Source organism: Mastacembelus armatus, chromosome 4, assembly GCF_900324485.2.
Source record: "Mastacembelus armatus chromosome 4, fMasArm1.2, whole genome shotgun sequence".
NCBI classification, from domain to species: domain Eukaryota; kingdom Metazoa; phylum Chordata; class Actinopteri; order Synbranchiformes; family Mastacembelidae; genus Mastacembelus; species Mastacembelus armatus.
Genome location: NC_046636.1, coordinates 23,287,359 through 23,314,463, shown reverse-complemented (window position 1 = coordinate 23,314,463; position 27,105 = coordinate 23,287,359). Strand labels below are relative to the sequence as shown.

Below are 27,105 nucleotides of genomic sequence, written 5' to 3'. Positions count from 1 at the left end.
CATAGTCCCATAGGCAACAGAGAGAGAAAGCTCTTACGGAAAATCCATTTAGTCAGTTGGCACCACCCAAACTACAAAACAGAAATATTCTGAGTTGAAATTCAGATTTCATTTTGTTTTGGCCCTGAGCAATGGTCAAAACTGCCTGGGTGAGAACAGTAAAGGTCAGGGGGAATTAAAATGCTTACTGTAAGGTTTGACAGAGCGAGTGAGAGCTAGGAAGTGATAGAGGGCCAGAGGAAAAGGCCATCTGCCTGATAGTTTAGTTTAAGATGGTGACAGGATTTCTTTCAGTCAAATCTATCATATTTCAGGATATAGATTGCACAGGCAGAATTAAAAAGTAAAGTAGCCTTATGGTTCAATAGTTTCAGCAGCAGAGAATGTATGCTTCACAATGCAGCCCTGCTCATGTCAGGGCACTAGATGATTTGCTGTGACAATAAACAAATCTAATAAATCTGATGCATGAAGTAAAACAGCAACGTGAAAATGTAACTGACATTCGATGAATTCTTACCACCCCTGTTGATGATTTGCTCAATATATAGATATTTATTTCATTACTTATCAAGCAAAATATCTCAGAAATGAAAACAAATGGGCTGTCAAGAAGATTGGGGCAGAGAAGAGAGACACAAAGACAGACAGTGTGTGTGTGTGTGTGTGTGTGTGTGTGTGTGTGTGTTGGGGTGTGGAGGGTGGGATTAAGCATGGATTTTTAAAACCTTTCTCAGTTCTGTCATAAATACAGTGATGATGTACTAATGACTAATGAATTAGGGGTCTTTTTATATCTGCATTGCTCCTTTTTCCCTAAATGTGCTGGTCTTTGTAATGTGAGGCCAAATATGTATTGCAGTTCTAACATAGGTACGTTTTTAAGGTTTAGTTAAGCTGTTACTTTCCTGACGATGCCTGTAGATGCACACAGTGACATCTCTACATCTGCAGACCCAAATTGCTACTGCAGGGTACTGTTCTTGCTAAGAGGTGGCACATGCTGAACTAAACGTTCAGGTTTGATACTATGGCACTGGGGCTCTACATATGCCTAACATTAGAGTGTGATTTAAGATGCTTGCTTGGTTTCAGTGACATGTTTGTTATCATGTTTGTGAAAAAATGTGCAGTCCCCCTCTGCTCAGCAGGATTCTTTTAAACTAAAAGTGTGACATTAACAGATTGTTGAAAGTGCAATCTTTAAACAAAGGTGCTGATTTACTCAAAACACATAGTTTTCTCTGTGGAGACTGATATACACATTTTAACGTGATAATGAACTCAGACACTGAGCAAGGATCCCCAAAGGGTCCTGTGAAACACTCAAATTAGATATACAATGCAAACTAAACCTTTTCAGATATTCACTGTAGAAAAATACAACATATATCACAAAGTGTTTATTTTAGCTTTGTCAATGTATCCCTTTATCTCAGACAACAGTTTGCACTTCTGGCTTACTACAGTATTCACCTGTGAGAGAGGAAGCCAATTTGATATTTCTCATAACAGTTTTAAAAAAACTTAAATGCCCTTATTCACACAGGGAAGAGAAAATGAAAAAGAACAAGAAAACAAATTGTTAAAATCACAATAACCTTTATTTTGCAATTAATTATTCTGAAAAACAAGGGAAAAAAACGATGCAATACAATACAATGTTTCTTCACTGAGTAATGTTTGCACTAATGATGATTGTGGCAGCACATTTTTCCCTTGTGATAGCGGTGATGATGAACATGCTCTTCTCATATTGAAACTAAAAGACAGTGCTTTGAAAAAACATGTCTTTCAACATGCAGCAAACAGGTCCAGTCATGTTTTTATTTCAGGAACCTAAAGCTATGAAATAGACTGCCTATCAATTCTTGCATGTATAATAGTCATCTACCTATCGTGCTGTATATCATGCATGTTTCTTTTCTCACAGATGTAATGCACCAGATGCGTTGAAAGCTTTGCAGCAGTTCATTAGCTCAGCAGTGCAGGGCTCTGTGTAAAAGTGTGACATAAGTTGATCTGATTATTCAGACATGCAGGGATAAAAAAGTTAAAAAGGATGATTAGGGAGCTTCGTTCTCATGTTCGCCTTGGGCCCCCAAAACACTTTGCCTCTCTCGGATTATGAAATGCTTTCAGTAGAATCACATTTTAGAAAAAAGTGCTGATTGACCTTCTAGCCTAATTAAAGTGCACCATCACCAACAGAGAACAGATAAGACTGCTTGGCTGTCAGTGTGACTGACAGGGTTAGGCTCTCCCCCTGCAGTCACATCAGCACTACAGAGGCCATGCACACAAACGGCACATGACAGCACAGGCAGTGGAAAAGCTCTAAGTTTAGCATCTTGCCTGCCATCATGATTCTGCTCCAACTAATAATATGGAAATGGCATAATATAAAAGTACACCAGTGACATGCTTTAGGGCTTATGTATTTAGTTATGTTTTTGCAACTTTACCTCATATAGCATTTCCCCCGATCTTATAACTGTTAACACTGCAGTTTTTTCAGAGTTGAGATGCTCTGCAGTAAAGTGCAGTATATAAAAAAAATGAAGCTGCTGGCTGATGTCACGTGTGTTGAGCTAATCTGAATCCACTTTCACCAGGGTCTCTGTAGTTCTCAGCAGGTGAGTGCTCGGGTACACTTTATATTCCCCTGCAGCTCGTACACTTTTGGACCAGGGAAAGCTGACATGCAGGGTGGCCTGTAAGCCTCTTTTGTCCATGTGCAGTAAAGTCATCTGTCAGCTCAGTTACTCTTGCAGACAAAGCTTCACTCAGATAGCCCATATTCTGGTACATCCTCACTGTCTCTTGAGCTGGAGTTGGGCATGGCCCCTAGCTCTCTCTCTTCTAAACCTCCTCCCTTTCATTTTCCTCTTACTCTCTCTCACTCTCCCTCTTGTGCTTATGTCATCATCTCTTTCATCGTTTCTTTTTTCTCTTTTGCTCTCTAGCTTTCCTTGTGTTTTATCCACGTCCATTGTCTATATTTCTGTCTGCGGTAATTGAACAGTAATATCATAACCTTTAGAAATTATCTTTTTTCCATGTGTGCTTTTTCTAACTGCCAACCTTTATATTGTTTTTGGTCATATGGAGTTTTTTTTTTCAACATGGATTTATATGTTATAATATTGTCCAGAGGTGAGGAGGTGAGAGCATAGTAGTATTGTACTCTGAATTTAACACAGTAAAGGGGGGGGGGGGTAACACCACAAAGGGCCTGATTAAATGACATTTGTTGTCTCTTGCTATAGTCAGTTCTGTCCTTCCATATGAGAAAAAAAGGTAATTACTTGAGCGCAGCCATGAAGGCTAATGAGTTACCATGAAGGTAACTCATTAGCCATCCAAGATAATCACAAGGTAATATGACAGAAAGAAGAGAGATGGAAAGAGTAAGGCAGAGGGAGAGGGCCAAACATGGGAAAGAGCAACTCAACTATAAGGAAGTTGAAGGAAACAGAGAGAAACTGTGCATGGAAGAAAGGGGAGGTGGGGGTTGGTTGAGGGGGCTGGCTGAGGAGGTGTGTCCAACATTGCTCCCATGAATCAGTGTCAGTGAAGCGATGAGAAAATAATTAAGAAACAGGCTAGCACTGTGTTAAATACTGCCAAAGGTAAAAGGCCCATTCTACTGTACAGAAACACAAAAAAGAAAAGAAGAATGGCAACAAATGGAATAGAGGAAAATCCATATTATAACGGATGCCAAAATGCCCTTCAGATGGCATTATGAAGGGAGACAGTATAAATAGCACTGCCATATTATAAATGTTTATATACAGTAGCTACGTATACATGTGGCACAGCAGTTTCAGGATTTATGGCCACAGCTGTAATGTACTGAAGTCAACACAAGGCTGTGAGTAATATTTCACATTTGTTATCATATTGAGTGTAAATTTGCTTAGACGTATATGGTGGAGATAAAATATTTTAAGCAATTTCTCCTTCTGTTCTTTTCCTTTCAAGCTGCTCTGTTCTGAGGCGGGGGTGTGAGCTGTCAACTAGGCCATGAGCTGACTGTAACTGTACCAAAAGCAAGAGAAAAGAGCACACAAAATGCACATGTACATCAACATTAGACTTACACACCTCAGAGGTTTTACATGGAGCATTTAGGGAAGAACCAAGTGAGTCATCCTGTAATTGTATGTTCAAGGCTTCCAGCAAGGCCAAGATGCAGCTGAAATCCCCCAGCCAGCAGCACAGAAAACAGCAGCCATTTGATTGCACTGATGCATAAAATCAGTGAAGCTCTTTGGAGAATACTGAGTGACATACAGGGCGTTTTGCATGTGCTGTATGTGCAGTTCATGCGTTCATATGTGCATTCAAACATATGTGAATGTATAGATATGAGAGTGAGCCTTTTAGGTGTCAAACGTGTTATCCATCATCCTTTCTGCCAGGGGCCATTTTTCAATTCATGATCACTGGTCTCTAAGTCCCGTTTGAGATGGGATCAACTCCAGCCGGTGTGCATAGATGAAATGTATACAGCTGGAATGCAGAAACGCCCTGTGAGGCTGTTGTTCTGTAACACGTCATAGTTTGATCCTAAGCTGTTTGGCCTGATTAATGAGCTATAGGGCTTGTGATGCAACAGTTGCCAACCACAACCTCCCACTCACTGCATTGATGTTTAGTTTACTGAACGTGTTTTATAGTAGATGCCTCATGATGCCCTTATGTTTGTATGTATATATCAAATCATGTACTGCACATCATGTACAGCGGTGTATATGTTTCTATGTGCTCCTGTTATATAATTCTACAAGCTGGTGTATTGTTTTATGACATATGTGAGCGTGTGTATGTAATTTTATCCTGCTGTTACATTGTGTGCCCATATGTATATAGTGTGTACTGCATGCATATATGAGCATCCTTTGATCAGTTCGCTTAAGTATACTTACATGTATGTATTGGCATTGAGGCCTAATCCATCCCAGGGGAGTGCTCAGTGAGGGATGCACCATTTCTGCATCATGGCTATCAGGGCCCTACACGCAATGTTCTATGACATTTTTACTGATCGCTTTTATGGGTCGCAGTAGAGCTGCCAGTGAGCAGCCTTGACACCAAAATGATAAAACTGTGATGTGGAGTCATAGCGCCAGTACAGCTAGAGTTGGAGAAGCAGGTCCCTGTAGCTACTTTTAAAAGGAAGATGTCTAAACTGAATTATAGACTACATATACTGCATATACTGTATGCATAACATAGCTGTGAATTTAACGAGCATCCCGGGCATGTAACACAATGAAATATAGTATGTTTAATGGTCATACATGATTGACACTATATTCAGTCTCTGTAACTCTCTTTTCCATTCTTTATTTGGTAATATGTGTTTCAATAGATGTCCATATTGCTCTGCTTTGGTGTTGAAATTGCACAACAGGGAGCACTGGGTTTGATGGATTTTTGGTGAGAACTACTGTATTGTTTTCTTTGCAATGCTGTTTCCAAGCAACATCTGCACAGTTGTGAGGGAAATAGTGCTAATAAGCTTCCTCATTAGGGCCGACGCATGGTAGGCCTTACAGTTTGTGCTGTCAACTCTGTGGGTTAGCATGCTAACTTCAAAAGACAGCTGCAGATACAGCACATACAGACACAAGTGCTAATTCACTTTAGAAATTGGTAAACTCTTCTATGAGCCCACATTTTTTTCTCAGTTCAAGGTGTCCTAGTGCAACCTACTAACTGTGTTGTGTCTGAAGTGGCTCTAGCATTATGACAAATATGTGGCCATCCTTTCGCTGGTGATAACACGGCACATAAAAGACTCATTATTCAGGAGTTAATTTGGCAGGGTTTTCTCGCCCTAAGGCTGTGCCAAACTTCAGACACCTTCCCTCCCTCGTTGGTCTCTGTCAGTCTCACAGCTGACCCTGTACATAAAATGGGAAGGACTCCTTAGCAAACCAGTTCACGTTAATGCATGCGTGCTATATATGCCCCTGTGTACTACATATGCACACACACTCACACACACGCACACACATACGCACGCACATCTTGTTAATGCAACCACAACCCTAGTTAGATCCCTATATGTAATAAATTGGATTAAATTTCACTGGCTAAGCACTGTGATCTCTTAGGGTTAATTAATTTCATTCCATTCTGTCTGTGTTTTTATGCTTGAACACATGCTGACACTGTTATTGTGTGGCTTCCTACTCATTGGAGAAGTATAATAGGTTTGTGAAGGAGTGAGAGGAAGCCACAATGTTTGGTATTCTGGCTACAAAGTGATTCTGATTCTTTCTTTCTTTTGACAAGGAAGTACGCTAGAGTAGCCAACTCTAATATGGTAGATCTTTCCCTTCCACACAGCCACTCTTCAGCTCTTATCTTGCCCTCTAAATGAGAAAACCTGGATGGCTTCTCAGGGCCTCTGTTTCTGCTTGGATGCTATCTCATTTGGTTTTAATATATTTATCCATTCATTATTGTTCCCTTTTATCGGCCAGCTAATATTGTTCATAATTTGTCCTTATCTCTAAGCCTGACAGTCAAATTTACACTCCGGCTCAGCAGACAGATGGAGAAATGACCCTTTTCCAACCCCTCCCTCCCCAACTCCTCTCCTCCTCTCCCAACTCCAATGAAACATGACTGACAGCTCGCTGTATAAGTAGTTGTCATAGCAACCTCCCCGTCTATCTGACAAGTGCTTTTTCTCTATAGCACACTCTCTCGCTCTGTCACAATATCTCTCTCTCCCTCCATCCCTACTCCCTTACTGTTGCAATGATTGAGAAAGAGACAAGCAGAGAAGGGAAATTTGAAAACCAGAGCATCTAAGGCACTTGGTATGTTTTGCTTCCAGCCCTTCACCCTGATTCCCGTCCCTTCCCCCTTCCCTTCCCATATTCTTTTTCCTCATCCTCCTCACCGCTGACAATGATTTACCAACTTCTGTGGTGCACCTCTTTTCATCCATCCTAGCTTATCAAGGACTGCAGGACTGTATGCACAGCAACTTACAGTATGGGCGCATCATTCTCACTCGCCTACACATTCACTCTCTCCTCTCCTCATGGCTCTCTCTTATTCTTTCTCATCTCTCCATTTCTTTCTTTCTCTTGTTGCTCCAACATCCCTACTCTGACCCATTGCTATTTAATAAGTCTCATTTCACTCTCAAAATCCTCAGTGCTCTGCAGTGTAATCATGTAGTATACAGCAATAAGTCTCCAATATAACAGACCTTGCTGTGGATAATGTATGTGTGCTGTATGGACAGCAGATCCTTCAAACCTCCACTGGAAATAAACATTGTGTAACAAGGGTATTGTGCTGAGGTTTGGAGCACAGGCATAAAGCAGGGCTTACAAAGTATTGGTTGTCATGCACATGCTTTAATAGTTAGACTAGTGCATGAAGAATTAAGAGATGAAATATTACTGATTTAATTTGCTTTGGCGCAGAGACTCGAAGACTTTACCAAAGGCCAATACACTCATACTGAAAAGTGTATATTCATTACAAAGGGTCCAAATGGGATCAGAAATTCTCAGTATGTATAACCAGTCTTCACAATGCCATTTCATTATTCTGGAGTTTAATTTCTGATGCATTTATTCCAAACAAGCATCTGTTTAGTAACTCTGAGTAAATTAAACATGATGTGGAGGGGTGAGGGTGAATTTCAGGACAGCAGTGGTGTGTCAAAATGAGGTTGCATACAGTACTCTGCCACATTGAACTGCAAATGCATCTTAATACCAGCATGCCGCACAATTATCACAGTTAAGTTGTGGGTGTTTATTAGAACCCTGGATTGTTTAGGCTTATGATGTTTCACTGTAAACACTGCAGAGCACAGAGTTGCTCTGATTCAAGGGATTAATGTTGGCTAGGCTCTGTGATGTAAACACACAAAAAACAACTCATAGATTCTTATCTTTTTTTGTATTAACCTGTGCCATAGAGGCCATTTACCACAATTGAAGAGCTGTATCAGAGAAATGATTCAGCCATTTTTGAAGACTGCAAAGAGGAGTCCACAGCCACATTTGCTGCTCTTTGTGTTCCAGAATATTTCATGGTTTTGTGAGACTGACAAATATGTCATGTTGTCACGACTTTGTCTTAATTGAAGAAAACAGTTCACTTTGGTTTAATGACTCAATTCAAAGTAGTCATTTTATGCTACACAGTGAAAATTCCCCAGTGGGAAAAGCTTAAATAAAGCCAAGGCAGTGTTGTTGTTTAGTTGTCCCTTTACATAGAAATAAAGAGCAACAGTACATATGTAGCTGTAGCTCTCTGATGAGTGTGAAGATGTCTTACCTGCGTTACAGAGGTCTGTTTCCATACATATGGAATATGGGAGACATTTTGTGGCATGCACTGTACTGCATCGGCAGGCATATATACTGTATGAATACTTAAAGAAACACTGATGTGAGACTGAATTGCATGAGTGCCTTTGAACTATTGCAAAGACTGAATTCAGCTGGGCACAAAGAAGTCCAGGCTCCTGCAGAAACTATCTGAGGTTGCCATCCTTGGAAAAAAGTGGCCAACTCTTGAGTATGCATATATCAGGACAGATTTTTGTATTTCACAGACTGAGTACAAAGGCAACTACAAATGAGAGACAACAAATGATGGATCATATACATATTATCAATGTTCATGTGGGTTAGGATGTTGTCCATAAGACAGACACCATAGCTTTGTGTTTTGTCCTCTGAACAACAGAGAGAAAGTCTAAAGAATACATGTCCTGAAGAAAAAATACACTGAAGTTACAAGATAGTTATAACAGCAAGACATGGAATTTGTATGTCTTTAATATGGGTAGTCACAGAGAGGGTTCTGTAATTCTATGTCACGGTATAAGAGGATGTCCTAGCTTGTACATGTGAGTTTTTTTCCTCCTTTTCCTTTTCCCTGTATTCCTCCTTTTCCCTGTCTACCTTCATATATGTGTAAATGGCTGTAGGTGTTGTGCCCTCTGTGTGTGTCTGTTTGCACGCTGCCTGTGCTGCACTGTAGATAAAGGAGATAATGTTTCTATTGGCGATGAACACAAGACCTGAATTCCCAAGGTAGCATTTTAGTTGAGAGCAGCCACAGCAGAATCCTAGACAGTGGAACAGATCTCCTAGATGATCTGTTTTCATGCGTTAGCTTGTTTTCAAAGCATACTCACATTGCAGAACATGAACTCATCTCTGTCTCAGCCACAGATGAAGAATTCTTACTAAATATTGCTGCTGTAAAGATACAGGTCAAACTCTTCTTGCATCACAATTGACTCCTATGTGTATCCATCGTTACAGATAATGCAAAAAGTCCACACACTGAACTTGACTCTTCTGTGCAGAGCTTTTGTGTTGCTCACTATACCAATACTACACAGGGAAATAATCTAAATAATACTTGCTTCAGTTAGATGTGACTTAACTGTCTTTATCTGAAGGATAGATGCAACAGCATATTTTAAAAATTGTCCCACATGGGCTGTTCATAGTGTTATTGTTGTGCAGCTCAAATAAAACTGATAGAGAACCTGAATTTATTAAAAAGAGGTCAGATCCCCATCATCTACATGAAAAGGGGAATTACAAGCAAAGTATTAAACATAAAAGGAAACTGTAGTTGCATGGGTTGTTCTATTTGCTGTGTGTGGCACTCCGGCTGTATACAGGAGTGTAGATGAGATGTGATCTGCCGGCATTCAGGGAAATTCGTGCAGTCCAACCCATCCCCCTCTCTACGACTCATCTTGCCCATTCAACCTCAGAATTTATATTCTCCCTCAAGCAAAAGGAAGGACCATCTTGGCCTTTCATTTTCCAGTTCAGGGCTTTTCTTTTTCTGCAGATAAATGCTCTCCAATCCACCCTGACAGATGTCACATTGCATCACTTCCATTTTGATACATAGCCTCTGATCCTGCCACTTGCAATAAGAAGCCAGCACCAGGGACGCCCCTCCCTAGACAATGCACTGACATGGGTGATTATTTTAAAGGTGCATCACTGGTAGTGCTGAGTGCCGAAACCCTAGCTGGATGCCGTGTTCACATACACTTATTGCTGTGCCCACTGCAGGAATGTGGGTATCGACTTGTGTCTGGGTCAGGAAATGACAACAACACGACATACTCAGTAGTCGTCTCAGGTCACCCTGATGCTATGCAATACCTCTGGCAGCGATTTATGCCACTCTCAAACTCTTCACAGCAGCAACTGCTAGTCTTGTCTCTCAGTCTCTCCACTGTGACTTCACAGGTCAGCGTTGGAGCAATAACAATCTGTATAAAGGGGAGGTTTTAGCGCTTCTCCTGCCAACAGAGACACCCTGCACTGTAGCATTAATCATACAAGGCTAGAGAACATCAGTAAACACAGTGTGTTAGGTCAAGGTAAAGATCAGCTCCCACAGCATTTAACAGGACTCAATAGCATACTGGCTATCTATTGAAAAGTCAGCGTTATTCATGGCATGTCTCAAAGCTTTCGTTGCTTGCAGGAGAGACACACCATTGTTCACTGAAGAGCACACTGAAATATTTCTCTGGCTACACAAAAAACACTGGATCAGCAGCAATTAGTAGAGTAAGAGAGAGATAAAGAGGGAAAGGGAGGGATGGAGGCAGCCGAAAAAGAATGAGGGAGAAAAATGTAGAATCAGCGAGAGAGAAAGAAAAGCAGAAGGAAAGAAAGTGAAGAGAGACAGATTAATACAGAAAAGAGAGAGAGAGAGAGAGAAAGAGAGAGTGCATTTCCAACCAGTACAGTGTGGTTTGTAGGAGGTTGAAGCAGCTTGGAGCCCCTGGTGCTTTTAAAGGACCAAAGACTTGCTCATTGTCTTGGGTCTCTTTGCCTGTGTGTGCGTGTGTGTGTGCGAGTGTGTGCATGTGTGTGAGAGAGAGAGAGAGAAACTTCTTCATTAGTCTTCCCATGGCTCTTCCCTCCAGCTCCTGACCACTCACTTACCCCCAGCAGTTACAGTATGTGCCTATATGGGACTAAACCCACACATACCAGAGATTAAAATAATCAGTCTTGGAAAAGAGATAATACAGTGTGACTGGAGCCCAACCAGCACTAAATAAAGTAGACACTCTACTATACCAGGGAGCTGTAAACATATATCTGTTTGTTGTTTTAGACTTGTTGTTTTAGACTTCTGCTTGAATTACAGTCTGCTCTATCAAGAATGATGAGATTCACAACTGCATTTTCTCAAACTGGTTTCATAATTGAGGTCAGAGTTATCATTTAAACCTTTTTCTCTCTTTCTCTTTGTTTTTTTCCAGAAGACAGGAAGTTGTTTGTCGGGATGCTGAACAAACAACAGACCGAGGAGGATGTTTACCGCCTCTTCGAACCGTACGGAGTCATCGAGGAGTGCACGGTCCTAAGAGGTCCTGACGGAAACAGCAAAGGTAGGAGCCATGATACAGTTGTCAGCATTATTTAGGTCACTGACAGAGAAGTGACAGTTTGTGTGAGTGTGTATGTCAGCTGGGGTATGTAAAATATATGTGACACATGCATCAGATGTGGGTCAAGTAGCATTTTCACATAGTTACATTTTTAACGCTACACTGTGTAATGTGCTAGACAGCTACAGGCAGTGACAATAAAGTTTGTACTAACGTCTCAAGCACTATGATTGATGTTGGACTTTGACCATTATGAACCATGAAAGGCATTAAAGAGTCTACTTTGTTTATTTGTACTGGGTAGATGAAGCATTTTGCATCAAGATCCTAATTGTATTATATTTGTAAGGACTCTTTTCCTTTTCTTTGTTTGAAGACATATCAGGAGATTTTGGATAATCTGTGACAAACTTCATAGGCCAGAACAAAACCAGGACACACTATAGCCACCAGCAAAATAGTACACCATGTATTATAAGTAATTGAAATCCCATCAACTACAGCAATATAAAATACAAATAATTTTAAAACACTGAATTTGCTTAAACAAGGTTTTTCTCATCTCATTTCAGAAAAAAAACTCCTTACAAAGCAACGATTTCTATTCTAGCACTGTCCTAATTTTTTGTAGTGTTAATCTCAAGCATTTTTTTTCCTGTAGATGCACCCCAGACCCATACTGTAACTCGGGTGCTGTAGCGTTGATGTCTTGCAGGCTTTAAGACAGCCACAAACTTTTGGAGACATCAATTTCCTCTGACATGCAGCAAAGAGCAAAGGGACTAGTGGTTTTTCATGTATCTAAAGCCTATTCCCCGGCCAGCGCTTATGGAAATTGTTGTGGAATTATATCTAAAGGGGCTTGGAGCCGGAGTGTTCTCACTCTGCAGTGGTTTGAAGGCGGAGAAGGGAAAGATGGATGTCAAAACAATTCAAGAGTCCCCACTGTGAGGATGAGGGCAGCCAAGTTGCCTTCCTCTTTGTGACTCTGTAATATTTCTATTCAATGTAAGTCAAGTCTGAATTGAAACATTAAAAACATAAAACTCTAAGCATTACTAAAAGAACGTTCTTGTTCCACTAATGGTTGTCTACGGTGGCCGACAAGGACAAACGCGCCGCAACAGCCAAAACACATGCAAAAGAGAAACGCTGCAACTGAAGTGCGGCAGGCCTGTAGGGGGACCCCGAACTTTGGCATGTGTTTTGGCTGTCGTGGGGCGTTTGCCCTTATCGGCCACCGTAGGTGTCTGTATCACTTTATCTTCTTCTTCTTCATCTTTTGCTTAAAAACCCAAACAAATAAAATATCTCTATTTCTTCAAAAAGAGGAGAATGTTTTGCACTTAGCTTTCACAATGCCTGCTCACACACAATTAAAAACAACAATGTAATTACAGTAAGTTTGATAGCACATTAATTTATGCTTCCTAGCTATTGCGAAGTTCCAATTTCATATTCAGAACTCTTCTTTGGTTGATTTTGTGCAGTACAGCAAGTGTGTGACTAGCAAAGTACCCATATATCATGATATAAATGCCTAATTATAGTGGGATATAGTTTGTACTACTGTAGCAAAGTGCTTGTACAGGTCATGCCAACTCTAGTTCTTTTCTATCCATATCTCAGTAGGAGGCAGTGGTTTGACAGCTCAGTGGGCATCTTGATTGGCTGGTGTCCACAGGGGTAAGCCCATCAAGAGAAGAATGGCAGGGAGGCTGCAGGCTAGATGATAAAAAAAAAAAAAAAAACATATGAAAGATTAAATAAGAATATTAATTTAAAATGAAAAGAAATTAGGTTTTGGAATAGACTTGTAATATGTCCTAAACTCTGCCTTCCTCTTAGTCAATCCCAGAGAACAGTGGCATTGTTCATATTTAAAAGTAATACTGCTACTGATTACGATTTGAGAGCAGACCTCAGGTCTTACATGTTTAATTAGCTATCGGGACAAATGGACATTTTATTAATCTAGATAGTATATTACAATTTGTTTATGTGGTTGTTTTAAGACACATTAAAATATACTCAAACCAAGCAGGTAATATCACAGTACTGAGAACTATCTTTGAAGCAATTATAGGAAATGTTGCAGGTCATAATACTATCTAGGACTAGGCAATAAAGCCTAAATATTATCATAAAGTTTTATTTTACATTGACATATTAATAATTATTGATATATTTCTTTAATACTGTTAATGAGGAAGGAAGCACATTTGGCATGTTTGTTAGACCTCAGGGGTACACACATTGTGTTATGGTGAAAAAGGGAAACCGCTAAAGGTACTTTTAAATCTGAATTTTAAGGGGTAAATTTGGTTTAGAATTGAACGCAATATAAATCACAATGAATGTTATGGTTATAAACATAATTTTCAAATAGTAATTTATATCAACATGGTAGATTTTTTTGTGTATTAAGTTTGTCTAAGGCTCTGCCATGCAGCAGGACTATAAAAGCGATTTCCAAATCATGGGGGAATTGCGGCCTGTCTTCACCACAATTTCATCATCCTATGTGGATATTTGACTCTTCTCAGGGTTGCTAATTTTTCCAGCAACATGTGTATGTTTTCCTTGTTCATCCCCCAACATCAGCCACTTAACATTACTGCTATAGCTTAATGTGCTGAAGGTCATGTCAGATACATTTATCAAAAGTTACTCGTCAGTTTATTATTGTTAGTGTGTCATGGCAGTTCTTCATAATAATTGTTGAGGTCTTTTTATCGCCCTTCCCTAATAATACCTAATACACCATTTTCCAGTTCTGAAATGGGAGCCATTATTTCAGTCTAATAATTGAATAATTAATGTGCAGCAATGTAACAGAAATGTGCACTTTGTGAACTCATAAAAGCTGTCTTCAACTTTTTTCACTTTATCTACTCTTCGCAATATTCCTCCAGGACATTAGAGCTAAAAGTGTTGGTTTTGTGGTTTCTGGCCTTTGGATATCATATTCACAAATACTGATCAAGACATCCTGCTGTAAGAACAATAAACGGAGTTTTTAAATAGAGTGGTTTTCTATCTGAAAATGTAATGAGTTTTCCAGTTTAGCTACTATTTAATATGCACAGACAGGCATGTAGTGCTAAATAGTATGCTTTTCTGCTTCATCAGTGCAATCTTTAGCCTGAAGCTTCTTCCTGCTTGTCTGCTTGCCTAATGCCCGGAGTGGGGCAGCCTGCTGTGCGATGAGAGCTTTTCACTGCACAGTGATTTCTGTGGTGCCAAATATAATTCAGCATCCTTTATTTATTTACCATAAGCTTTCAAACTTAAATGACACTTACAGGATTACTACATATATATATATATATATCTGTGGTGTAAGTGTGTGTGCACTTGCAAAACTGTGCCCATGTATTTACCTGCATATGGCATGCATCTGTTCTCTGTTCCAGGTTGCGCCTTCGTAAAGTTCTCCACACATACTGAGGCTCAGTCTGCAATCAGTGCCCTCCACGGCAGCCAGACAATGCCAGTGAGTATAGCGCTCTCCCACACAAAACACGGAAACATACACACAATGTCTACTGTATGGCGTTCACACTACATACAAAAAGTCCCTCATGTTGGTTATGTGCACTCCAGTTCTCTTGATTAACAGCTGTGAACTCTCACTGCTGCTTACACCCAACTTTAAGCTTTTAATCAACTTATAGAAAGTGCAGTGATCCTCATAAATATCCTAAGCTAAAAAAAAAACCAACAGATACAACCACAAATTGTCTGGTCTCTTTAATTAACATGGTATTTCAAAAAAAAAAAAAAATCTAATTTCCAGATAAAACTGTTTAGAATGATAATTGAATTTTGGGTGAGTCATCAATCAGTAGTTCTGCTTGCATAATCAGTAAATATAACTCCAGTATGAGATTACATTTGCTTGTTATGTAAGCATGTCATGTCCTCTGAATTCTCTCTGTATTGGATTTACTGTGAGCACAAAAGCTGTACTGCTCATTTGTATGTGTCTCATGTTTAGTCATGGTCCCTGTATACCTGATGGTGTCAAAATAAAAGCCACTTACTCTGCACTCCATGCCTGAATAGAGTTATTCTCCGTGACATCCTGCAAGCAGACACAGAGTCACATTCCATAATATACAGTGGCCTGAAGTATACTCTGCTTTTATCTTCATTTTTGTTTTGAAAACTGACGCCTCACAGACACAGGGACCCTGAACTCTCGTCCACCCTATCTCACAGGTGTTGTGTTTCGCTGCATGATTTCATTATTAATGGTTGCCAATGTGTGGCTCAAAAGAGGAAAGCAAAGAGAAGCACTAGAAGCCAGCTGTGTCATTTTGGCGCAACCTCTGAGTCAATCTAAGTGCAAATGACTGCAGGTCATGAGGAAATACTCAGGATGTCCATTCTCCACAGATACCCTCCTTCTCTTTACTCCATCCCTCTATCTCTGCTAGCTCTCTGCCCTCACTCGTCTCTCTTTGGCAGCCTCTCGGGATATTAGGCAATAGACTTGTTTACTCCACCTTTCACCACATTGGCTGCTGAATTATTCATCTAACTATAAGCAGGGGGCTGAAGGGAGGGGAGGAAGAGTTGGAGAGAGAGTGAGAGACAGAGTGGGAGGGAGGGCCGAGGGAGAATGAGTGAATGGACAGGATTTATACCTCCTGCTCTGGTAAATTGATTATAGAAATCTGATCAGCATCTCATATCCTGTGGCTGCTGGAGGAGAGGGCACAGTGTGCCTGCCTTGGTGAGATTAGTGGACCACTGGTTGGACTATTACATCTCAATAGAACAGTGCTATTCAGAGAAAAGTGTCCATCAATGTAGCAACGATCCTGGAAAAACCTTGAACCATACATCCTGTCCTGAGTGTGGTTCATGTTGATTGCAGCAAATAATCACATATAGGTGCATTATTGAATAAATAAATAATAATTCAACACCTTAGGTTGCAATGATTAAATAAATAAAGAAGTAAAACAACGGAGGAAAGACTGGCAGCTTTAAGGTGTGTGCTGAACTTATAAGTGGCTACGAAATGATTAGGTGTTCTAATGCAGGCAAACTGAGCCAGCATACATATGTGTGTGTGCATATTTCCTTCTAAAGCAAGGCAGCGAATAAACCACAACAAAAAGTATTGCTAGCTGAGGTGTTGAAGTGTGCTGAATTGTTACACTGCAACTAACTACAGCAGTTTGTTAGATCTACTGCCAATCCCCCAAAGCTTGAGAACTTCTTAGGGTTTATGAGTGTGCATATGCATGCACACATGAATGCATGTGTGTGCATACATAAATATCTCCAAACAGACTGCTCCTCTATCTGTTTCACTGTCACATGCTCCTACATCCACAAGGCTAGGGTCAAAGGCTCCCTGACTGATCTTATTTTCCAGCTCGAAGGACTTGAGCTGAATACATTTGTGTTATTTATAGAGAGGAGGAGTGGGCATTTTGTACTTTATGTTGTGCTTATGTTAGTATGTGTGCATACTGTTTTAGGTCTGTGTGTACAGCACATACAAAATGTTCATCATGTAAACATATACATATGCATACAGGTGTACATACATGTGTGTATTTCTTCCATAACATTTGTCATTGCAGCAAGTGTATATGTGTGAACTAGGGTATCATCAGGTCGCATGTGATGCCTTGGCTGGATCTCCCTTAAAACTCATGTATACATGCATCTCCCATACACCACCATCCTTCACCCTTCTTTTGCTGTATGTGCTCACACTGCCACACTGCAGGATACAAGTGGCTCAATTAAACATTTAAATGGCAGAGCTGTAAAGCAAATTGCTGAGGTTCAGCAGGGCCTTGTAGGAAGTAAGTCCAGGGAAAGAATTACACCAAGACGAGGGAAGGGGGCAGGTCAGGTCCACAGAGCAGATTTTTTCACTTCATATCCACATCCACTTAGCCTGAGTTTGAGACTGTTTCAGCTGACACAGGGACTGAGACAGAAACACTGGAATAAGATGAAGAAAGGATAAGAGCAGAACAAAGGAAAGTAAATGAGGTAAAGTTTGCATAGAAAAGAAAGTTTGATGATTGAGACTGAAGAAAAGAGCAAAGAGGTCAAAGAATAAAAAAAATCTTCCAAGTACAGTATGATTCCCTAAATGCTGGATCTTCAGACAGAGAAGACACACATGCAAGTGCAATGAGTGCCGTCACTCGATACTTAACAAGAGACACAGTTTTAATGCAGAGATCAGGATGGCACTGCTTCAAATAGTAAAAATGAAATAAGGAAAGGTGAAAAAGCAGCAGTTCAAATGCTGGTTTCAGTTAAAATACAGTAATGATCTCATTGTGTATTCAATGAGATGCAGAGCTTTAATGTCAGTATTTCACAAGGATGATAGATCTTTCTGTTGCTACCCATTAAACAATGTTCTGCTGTTATATTTTTAAGTTAATATTTATTGTTTAAGATCTGTCACTTCTCCTGCTAGTATTTCAACCCAAGCAATTTATATTGTAATAACCAAATAGATTACAGTCATCCATTATTTTACTAGCCAAGCTCAAAAAGGATGTGTATTTAAATGACTCCATTGGTTTGCTGGGGTGGAGCAAAGGATGGTAATGACTTATACAGTAATAAACATGGCGTAAAATCATATAAAGTAAAATAATTGACTTGCTATATGTTACAGAGAGCACAATACATTTTTTTTATTAAATGGATGGAAATTTGCCATAGAAAACTAGTATATTGTACTATATGCTAGTATGTGATGAAATATGGGATGTATAGCTGGACATGCAGCTATCTCCTTTATTCCCACCAACCCTCAGTGGGAAGGAGAAGGAAGCAGAAAGCAGCAGACTTTCCTCATGGTTTTGAATCTTTCCTGTTTAACTTCCACTCTTTCAGTGGCTCCCTAGGCAGCCGGGAGCCACCCGGCAGGGGGATTTGGCTCACACTTGGCAGCTTAAAAATTTAATGAGACTCTTACTTCACACTTCAATCTCCTTTCTTTATAGCAATGGAGATTTTGCCTACTGATAACCTGACAGGCCTAACTGAGAAAACCAGAGAGATAAACAAATGTGGCAATGTATGCTTAGCCAACAAGCCTTAACATTCAGGTGTCCTGAGGAGAACCAGTAGGAGGCCAATCTCACTGTATAGACCTCCTTGAAAAAAGCTTTGCCTAGAATGGGACACACATACAAGAGCATGTAAGAGAAGTGCACAAGATTCTTATATAACTAGGTCAATTCACAGTAACCCTTGTTTCTATTATTCAAAGAGTCACCCCATCTAGTTCTAGTGGGACAGTAGATTGACTGCAATGTTCCAACTCAATATCCTCAAACAGTAAAAGTCATTCTTCCCAAAATTTAGAGACACAGAGTAGAAACACACAAATTTCATTATCCTTAAAGCTTGGTTTGTTTTTCTTTCTTCTTCTTTTTTTTTTTTTTGGTGATAGGGGGTTAAAATATTGAATATGTACCAGGACATCACCTCTGTATCCTGCCCTGTCCTGGACTCTGCCAAAGTTAAACCTCATAATGAAGTTAATGATGCAGAGAGTAAAAACCTGCACAGTCACAACAGACAAGCTCAAGTTAACCTTGAAGTAAGAGCCTGAGAAACAAATTCTATCTTATTTAGTTTATGTTGTTCGGTCTCTTGTTTCCATCCTATCTACTATCATATACAATACATGGCTCAATATACGTTTTTTAATGGAAAACTATTCCAGTGTTTGTCAGTATGGCACATACAGTAAAGATCAAAATAATTAGTCACTCAGCTGGCCAGAGCACAGATGTCAGCCAGCTTTACAGTCTGACAATGGGTATATCAGCCAGTTAGCCAACCGTCAGCCACTTAGCCAGCCTGTCACTCAATCACAGGCCTAAGTAGACAATCAGCCATTCATTGAGGCAGCCAAAAAGCCAACTGGCCATTCACCTACAGTTCTTTGAACATGTGATTCAACTAGCAAGCAAGACGGGAGGACAGGGCTGGGAGGAATATTGAAAAAAGTGGGGAGAAAGAGAAAATCTATATAGTACAGTCGAAAGGTCCAGTACCTGTCTTTGAACATCTCTTTCTATCTGTGGATGTCTTTATTAGCCAATATCCTTTGGCTCATCCAGGGAAAATGCTAAGAAAGGGAAGGAAAGCCTATAATGCAATATGTAAAAAAATATCATCACAGTTGTCATCTATAAATGCTTGTCTATAGTTCAACCCAATGTCTTCCATGTGTCACTCAGATCCAAGAAAACCAAGAAAAGCTCCCAACCCCAAACCTTCAATCCCCGCACTTCACCAGTCACCACTGTTATTGACAATCTTACATCAATTTAAAGGGGCCTCTTATTGTGACTGACAAACAACCTTTCTGCACTGTCAGATCAGAGTAATATTTCGGCCTTTTATGTGGATCGATAGGCCAGTTTCGGGGCACAGAGGGGAGGAGAGGCGGAGCACACAAAAGGTCAACTGTAGCGCTAAATCATTTGAAGATTCTTAATGAACAGTGTGTGGCAGACACACCTGCTGGTTTCATTATTGGGCAGCAGAACGATGTAATAGTATTTATAAAGGAATGAATAGCCAGAGCCACAGTGAGAATGTGAGGTAGGCTAAAGTAGCAAGAGGACAAAATGAGAGAAATTGCCCTAAAAGCAATATTTACTTTAAGACCACTTTCAAAAAGATCCATGCAAACCACTGCCAATAGTAGCTCCTATTACAAACTATTTTCTGTAGTAGATTAATTAACTTAAACTGTGGGAAGGTTATATATGTGTGTGTGTGTGTGTGTGTGTGTGTGTGTGTGTGTATTGTACCAGTGTAAAGCAGGGGAAAACAAAAACTAGTTATGGTATTCACAGAATTCTGACTGACCATGTACATAGTTAGCAGTCTATTAGCTAGACTTAGCTCAAACTAATGCAGTCTCATACCACAGTCCTGTAATAAATCTTCTTTCTTGAAGAGGACAATGATACATTTTTGTTCAATCTGTTTTAGAGAGGTGTTGAGCCAAATGTATAGTTATTTCAGAGGCTGTAGCATGTGGTGCTGTTGAAGTGTACGATGTTACTGAGAGATGTTACTGCTGTATAGTGGAGCTCTATTTCAATAAATGGGAAGAGCAAAACAATGCTTCACAGTATGCAATTCAACAGCACCACAAGCTATGTCTTCCTAAATGACTATACAGTTTCAACAACAAGTGAAAATTCTAACCTCTTATAACCTAGAGAGGATCTTTTTGGAGGACTGTTTTTACACTGCATTAGTTCATACTACCTGTACCTAATAAATTGCCAACTGAGTTTATGGTAAATGGAGGATTTCTGCCTGAACATCTGCCTACAGAGCTGTTCACTCAATAAGTACTGTAGAATATTTTTATTCAGCACATATCTCTGTTAGGTTCATGTTTATGTATGCCTGATACAAAATAGGGGGGTACAGTTCTCTGCAGTAATACAAAATGTACAATGATGCTGCATCTCAAATGTCAAAAAAACTCACTAGGTACTGATGCTAACAGGAGTTGTTGTTGCTAATGAACACTGCATACTAAGAAAACAGAAATAATAATATTCCTAATACTCTGGTATTGAAGTTTGTAGACCTTTTGTTGTTGGCTGTTTTTAAAATGCAGTAAATTTCATGACTCGAAGCCTTTTGGGGATAAAGGATGTTCACTGTTTAGACTCTGCTCCTTCTCTTCTGACTGAGTGACTGTTGGTGTTAAAGGTGCCTGCTATAAAACAAGGTTAACTGTCCATTCCCTCTCTGATTTTCTTTTCCTTCTACCCCCTTAGGGCGCTTCCTCCAGTTTGGTGGTCAAGTTTGCCGATACAGACAAGGAACGCACCATCAGACGTATGCAGCAGATGGTTGGGCAGTTTGGCATCTTCAATCCAGCCATCGCTCTCCCGTTCAGCACCTACAGCTCTTACGCACATGCGGTGAGTTGGAAAAGACATATGCAACGCATATATATAATTTAGTGGGCACACATAAAAAGGAAACAGCAATAACTTTTTTTCCTGCGTCTTTAATCTTCAATATTGTTCTATAAATCATTAAAAGTGCTATGATCAGGTATTTTTATACTACCAGTAAACTGAATGACAAGGGAATTGCTTGTAATGATAATTCTTAACTGACAGTTCTTTTTAAATCTAGAGGTAATTTTAGAATATTTCACCTTAATATTTCATTTTAATGCCAAAGATTACAGTTTAGGTTCAGTCGCACCTTCCTCACCAGTATTATTGCCATGACATCACCAGTAGGTAACACTTTTTGGGAAAAAAACTAAAATCTCACTGTAGCATATCTGCCAGCACCATACGGGAGACAGACAAAGTTGGCAACCAGATGGTGAACATTGTGGAGCATTTAGCACCTAAAGCAACAGAAACTGCCCTCAGGAATAGATGGAAGGCAAACCAGGATCAGGCTTCATTGATCAGTGGCCAGAAATAGAATTCCAAATGCATCCTAATGTTGCTCAATGTCTGCTAGATACATCGAAACATTAACTGTGTCATCAGATATGTTGGTAACATTTGCTAAAAAGTTTGCTGCATTAACATAAAATGTAATAATACCTCAGTGTTGTGTTTACAACTTGTTTCTGTTTCCCAGAAGTGGCCAATGGATCAGTTTATACAGGTTAAACTCCGTGAATCACATCTTTTATTCTGCCAACATTAACCATTTAACGAGTCTGGGAAGCTGTGTTTTATATAGCCTATTTGTGTACAATTTGAAACTGTTGATTGTGGGTAAAATTAAATCCTTCCTGTGGATTGGATCTGGGGACAATGACATGAATGGCCTGATAGCAACATATACATAAACTGTCCCCAGCATTGTTTACTACACTAACCTAATAACATGAACATCTACTTGCTTTGACACACAGTGTTTCTAAGGAAGCAGGTTGAAATAAGTGTCTATGATGATTTTATTGCTTTTTTTTTGTTTTCTTGGGGATTTTTCTGTTTTACCTGTAGCAGCATCTGTTAGGTTGCTTAATGCACTGAAACACCGGCATGTTATAATTCACATGATTTATTTGCACAATTCATATGGTAATAAACTATATATTTTTAAAACTATATACCATATATAACTATGTATAACATTTGTGGTAATTCTGGTACACACAGAAACAACACAGTTTCCTGTGTTTTGATCCCTGCTTCGTTGACACTGTGGTGATGATAGGAGTTAAAATTGCCCAACCAAACTGTCATCTCTGCCATCAGCATCATTCTTCTTCTCTTCTCTCACATGCCATTACATCCTGGCTTTTACTACACTCACACACTTTTAGTTAGCTTATATCCTCCAACCCCTTTACCAGTTTCCTTCTGCTGGCCCCCCTGCCCCCTCCGGGCATGGCACTATGCGCACACAGCAGACTACCAGCTCTTTGATGAGTTCAGATAGCCCTTCTCACCATGCACCCCCCTCCTCAACCTTCACACTGAATCACACTGATTCCCTGCCCTTCCCCTCTTACTCCCCCTGTCCCTCCCTCTGGGCCCATAAGATGCTTCAGGGGCCATAGTTGACTCAGAAAATTCAACGGGCAACTTATCTGCACACAAACTTCTTCCCACTGAGGCAGAGCACACACACGCACACACATATATACACAAGGATGTTTGCACACACATATACACTACCTCCTTGAAGCAAGTTGAATGAATTTAAGAAAAGCTTTCACTCCTGCATTAAGATAAATCCCTGACCCTCTGTCAGAACACACTGCATAAATACACATAAACATCCACATTTATATACAGAGAAGTAGGAACACAAATTCATTTTTCCCTGTACTTATTTGGATGAAAACGTTATATATTTTGCTGCTTATAAATGCCAGGATTAATTGTTGATGTTACCCAGGTCTTGGGGGTTTATCCATTTCTCTCATTTTCATATCACAGCTTTGGGACCCAGTGTGAAATGTGCAAATTGACCATCCCAGAGTAATTGCGAGGCCATCTCTTGTGCTCTTTCCAGTAAAACTCCCACCTTCATTACCATTCATGAAATGCAGCCCTTTCCCAGGAAATGTGGAGAAATGCAAATGTTTAAGGGGTGGTGGAGGCAGTGGCGGTCTGCGGGGAGACCATTGTGCCCTGCTCAGGTTGGCCATGACTCTTATTTACTGTGGCAGAGACCCGTGTCGACTCATACAGAAGCACACAAGAGTGTACACACTCAGACACACTGCTCAGCAAATGCTCTTTCCTCCTCTTTCTCTCCTCCCTCTCTCTCATACACACATATAATATGACAAAGAACAGGATGATGCTAGGAAATTGAGTTCCGAGTGAAAGTAACAAGGGCACGGGGGATACTTCAGCATTAGAGAGAATCAATTAACATTAAATCTGAAGGAGAAATTGCACGTTTGTGGTTTCTCGACACAAAGATTATACAGCATGAATGATGGTAGTGAAGGTGAAATTCCCCTTGTATTAGTGTTATAGATCACACAGACCATGGATGCCATGTACCTGCATGTAATGAATTCAGCAAAATAAAGCAAGTTGGTGAAGAAATGGAGAGGCAAAGCAACCTTGGAAATAAACTCACCCCAACTTTTGATAAACTAATGAGAGGCAATAATAGATTATCAATGAGACTTTTGTTTTCATATCTTACTAAATACTTTTTTAATGGATCTAATACTCACTTGGACTGCTAGGTACGTAATACCGTGGAATAATGGGAAATATTAGTTATCTCTAGAGTGGGTGTCCAGCTTGTGCAGTGGTTATGATTACATTACAGTCATTGGTGCTGGCTCCATGCACATGGTGTGCAGTCTTGATTGCCCAGTAGCCACCAGGAGTGTGCTCAAGTGATATGATGAATGTTTCTTTACAGCAAGATCAACTACATATATTCTCCCAAGACGAAAAACCTGCAGTGACACAAAAAGGACTTTATCTCCAAAGACACATTACATGTTCGCCTACTCTCCATATACACTGGCCAAGGGAAGAGGAGGTGGCACAGTATAGAACACAGATGTAGGGAGACAGGGTATATATAGCTATAACCAGGGAGTACAGTAAATGGTAAATTCAAAGAGCTACCCCTCCACTACAGCAGTGGATAGGATTATAGAGTTGAGCTGACAGCCCGTAAATTGGATTTTAGTCAAACCAGGAGAAGGAGGGGGCTCTGAACACAAATTGGAGGGGTACAACACTGACAACATATGCCAAAAATGAGAATTGTGCCATTTTCACGATAGAAACAGACATTGGTGTGCTCTGACAGAAGACATCCTATTTGCAAAAAGGTGATTTCATAAAACACAAGCCAAAGGAGAGCGAGACACTGAGATTCCATGTTTCATTCCAGTGTTAGTGGTGAGTGATAATAGTTCTCCCATGAATCGCTGAATGCAAGTAATAAAACCAGCTTTTATTGCCTTTTGGATTTCCCCTTCAAGACACAAACATCCTATTTGTACACGATTAAATTTGATTCAAGTCACTTTTCTTGCCTCGTCTTCTAAAGTCGTTTCTCTTTGTGAAGACAGCCATTTTAACTTCCCTTGGTCTCTTTAGGTGGAGGACTACACGCTGTGTCAGAGGACAAGAGAGGAGTTTTAGATTTAAAGGCACCTCCAGCACCATGCCTTCGTAAAAGATGCATTAGACTGAGTGTGAGATAGATAAATGAGAGGAGAGAAAATGGTTTAACTTGGTGCTAATAGTGACAGTGTGTGGGTGGATGAGAGGGAGGATGATGACTGTAAACTCACATTAGGAAACATCTCCCCCTGTTGGAGGGACTCACATTTGAACAGAGCCTTGTGCAACACAGCACATATGAGAAATGATGGTAACAGACTACTGCATCATTGGGCTGCACTGTAAACTGCCTGCACACACACAATCATGTGTGTGACCTGGTTTAGATGTATTATACTTGCAAGGGCCCACTCTTGACTGATTCTGCATGTCTATACGCACACACACATTTGTGCACAAACCAAAGTACTTCAGAGATGAAAAAAATGATAAAAAATCAAATTCTGTGGAAATATTGCCCACTAGCATGGAGGTAACAAATGAGGCCCTTGAGCTTCAGTCTTCTATCTTCAGTCTTTTAGTTCACCTCATTGACCTGCTGTCTCTTTCTCTCTGATTTTTTCAACCTTTTCAACCTCTCTCTTTCTCAACTCTCTCTCCCTCTCTACCCCTTTCCCTCTCTTTGCCCCTCCCCTCCCCACCCCAGCTGGTTGGGCTGTAAGGGGTCACATGTGACAGTGCTGAGAGTCGGCGAGTCACAGAGCAGCGCTACAGAGATAATTGCCATGTGATAAAGAGGTGATTGCCTGCTGGCACCAGGGGAGAGTAATGCCATCAGGTTGCAATAAAAAAGCAGATGTCTGACACTAAATGAATGCAGCTAGAGCCCGGGCAACTTTTTTTTTTTTTTTTGCTTCCTTTCATCTCATGCACTCTTTTGTCCCCCTTGTTTCTGTCTGCCTTTTCTTCCCCCTTCCTTTCTGTTCAAGAGGAAGCAGAAAAGGTTTTGTCTGTGATGATGAAGACTCAGTTGTGCTCATTCTCCACCAGAGACGTTTGCTATCTGCTGTGTAGTGCAAAAATAAAGAAACGGGAATGGCTTTTGAATATAACTTTGACATTTTGTAGAAGAAGAAAAAAGCATATACATATGAAAAGTAAAATGGAATGACTCTGTCAACATAATCACTATTTTTTCTGTTCCTTCTTTCTTTATTTTTTATCAGTGCCAGTTTGTATTAGCCATTGCATTTCAACATAATTGTATGCCTGTTTCCAATTTACTGCGTTTTAATTTGGAATGAAGCATCAATGAATGAGAGAGTTGTTATCCATAAAAATCTGATGGGTGGCATTAAAGATTGTATTATCTAAGGCATGCACTGGGAGAGAGGTTAGTATTCTGAAGTCACTAGTATTCACTCCCCACTCCACTATTACTTCATCCAGGACTGCAGTTTGTATAAGGCCACAGGGCCCACAGCGAATAGGTTGCAAGCTTATTAGAATCAGCCGTAAGTCCCTAGTCCATGCTGAGCCCAAGAAAAGACAAAAACAGTGAGTAGTGTGACAGTGTATTTATTCTGTAATACCAGCCCAGTAAGACCCTTCATCCTGAAGTCCAACCCTATTCACATCCTAATAGGGGGCAGTCGCAGTATTGCCAGAGCAAGGAAGCCCCAGCTCCTCTAGATCTCTTTGTTTGTTTCTATGTCATGCTTTTGTTTAGTTTCTTGCTCCTTTGCTGTCTTTTCCAGCTATGCCCCCTTAAAGGCTCAATTCATCTTATTTGGAAAGGAATGGATGATCCCCATTTGTCACGTTGATAAAATTATGCAAATGACAAAAGGCGTTAATAGATAGCAGTGGCAAGGCATGTGGCTAATGGATGAGATGCCAGCACTGGGCATTCTACATCGGGACAGCAGCTTTCAGGCTACCTGACAGGGGCACTGAGGGAAAATAATTGGCTTTTCTGTTGCAGGGTCTCCATGCAAATATAAGTAGAGTGGCATTCTATGCTTCCACTGTCTCACAATATTTTCATTAGCATTAGTGCCAGTGGCAAAGGAGTTTGATTTCTGCTTATACGATGCGGTC

General features: G+C 40.2%; 1 protein-coding gene across 22 annotated transcripts in view; it reads left to right on the top strand.

Moving 5' to 3' along the window:
* celf5a (cugbp, Elav-like family member 5a) overlaps positions 1–27,105 on the top strand; it is a 168,374-nt gene that overhangs the window by 127,701 nt on the left and 13,568 nt on the right. For 9 of the 22 annotated variants that reach the window (XM_026304925.1, XM_026304911.1, XM_026304926.1 and 6 more), the window contains exons 4-6: positions 11,309–11,437; positions 14,854–14,933; positions 21,253–21,399. In XM_026304925.1, coding sequence (XP_026160710.1) covers positions 11,309–11,437; positions 14,854–14,933; positions 21,253–21,399 — 356 coding nt within the window. The remainder of the gene's footprint in view (positions 1–11,308; positions 11,438–14,853; positions 14,934–21,252; positions 21,400–27,105) is intronic. The other 13 variants (XM_026304928.1, XM_026304920.1, XM_026304933.1 and 10 more) reach the window with 3 other exon arrangements.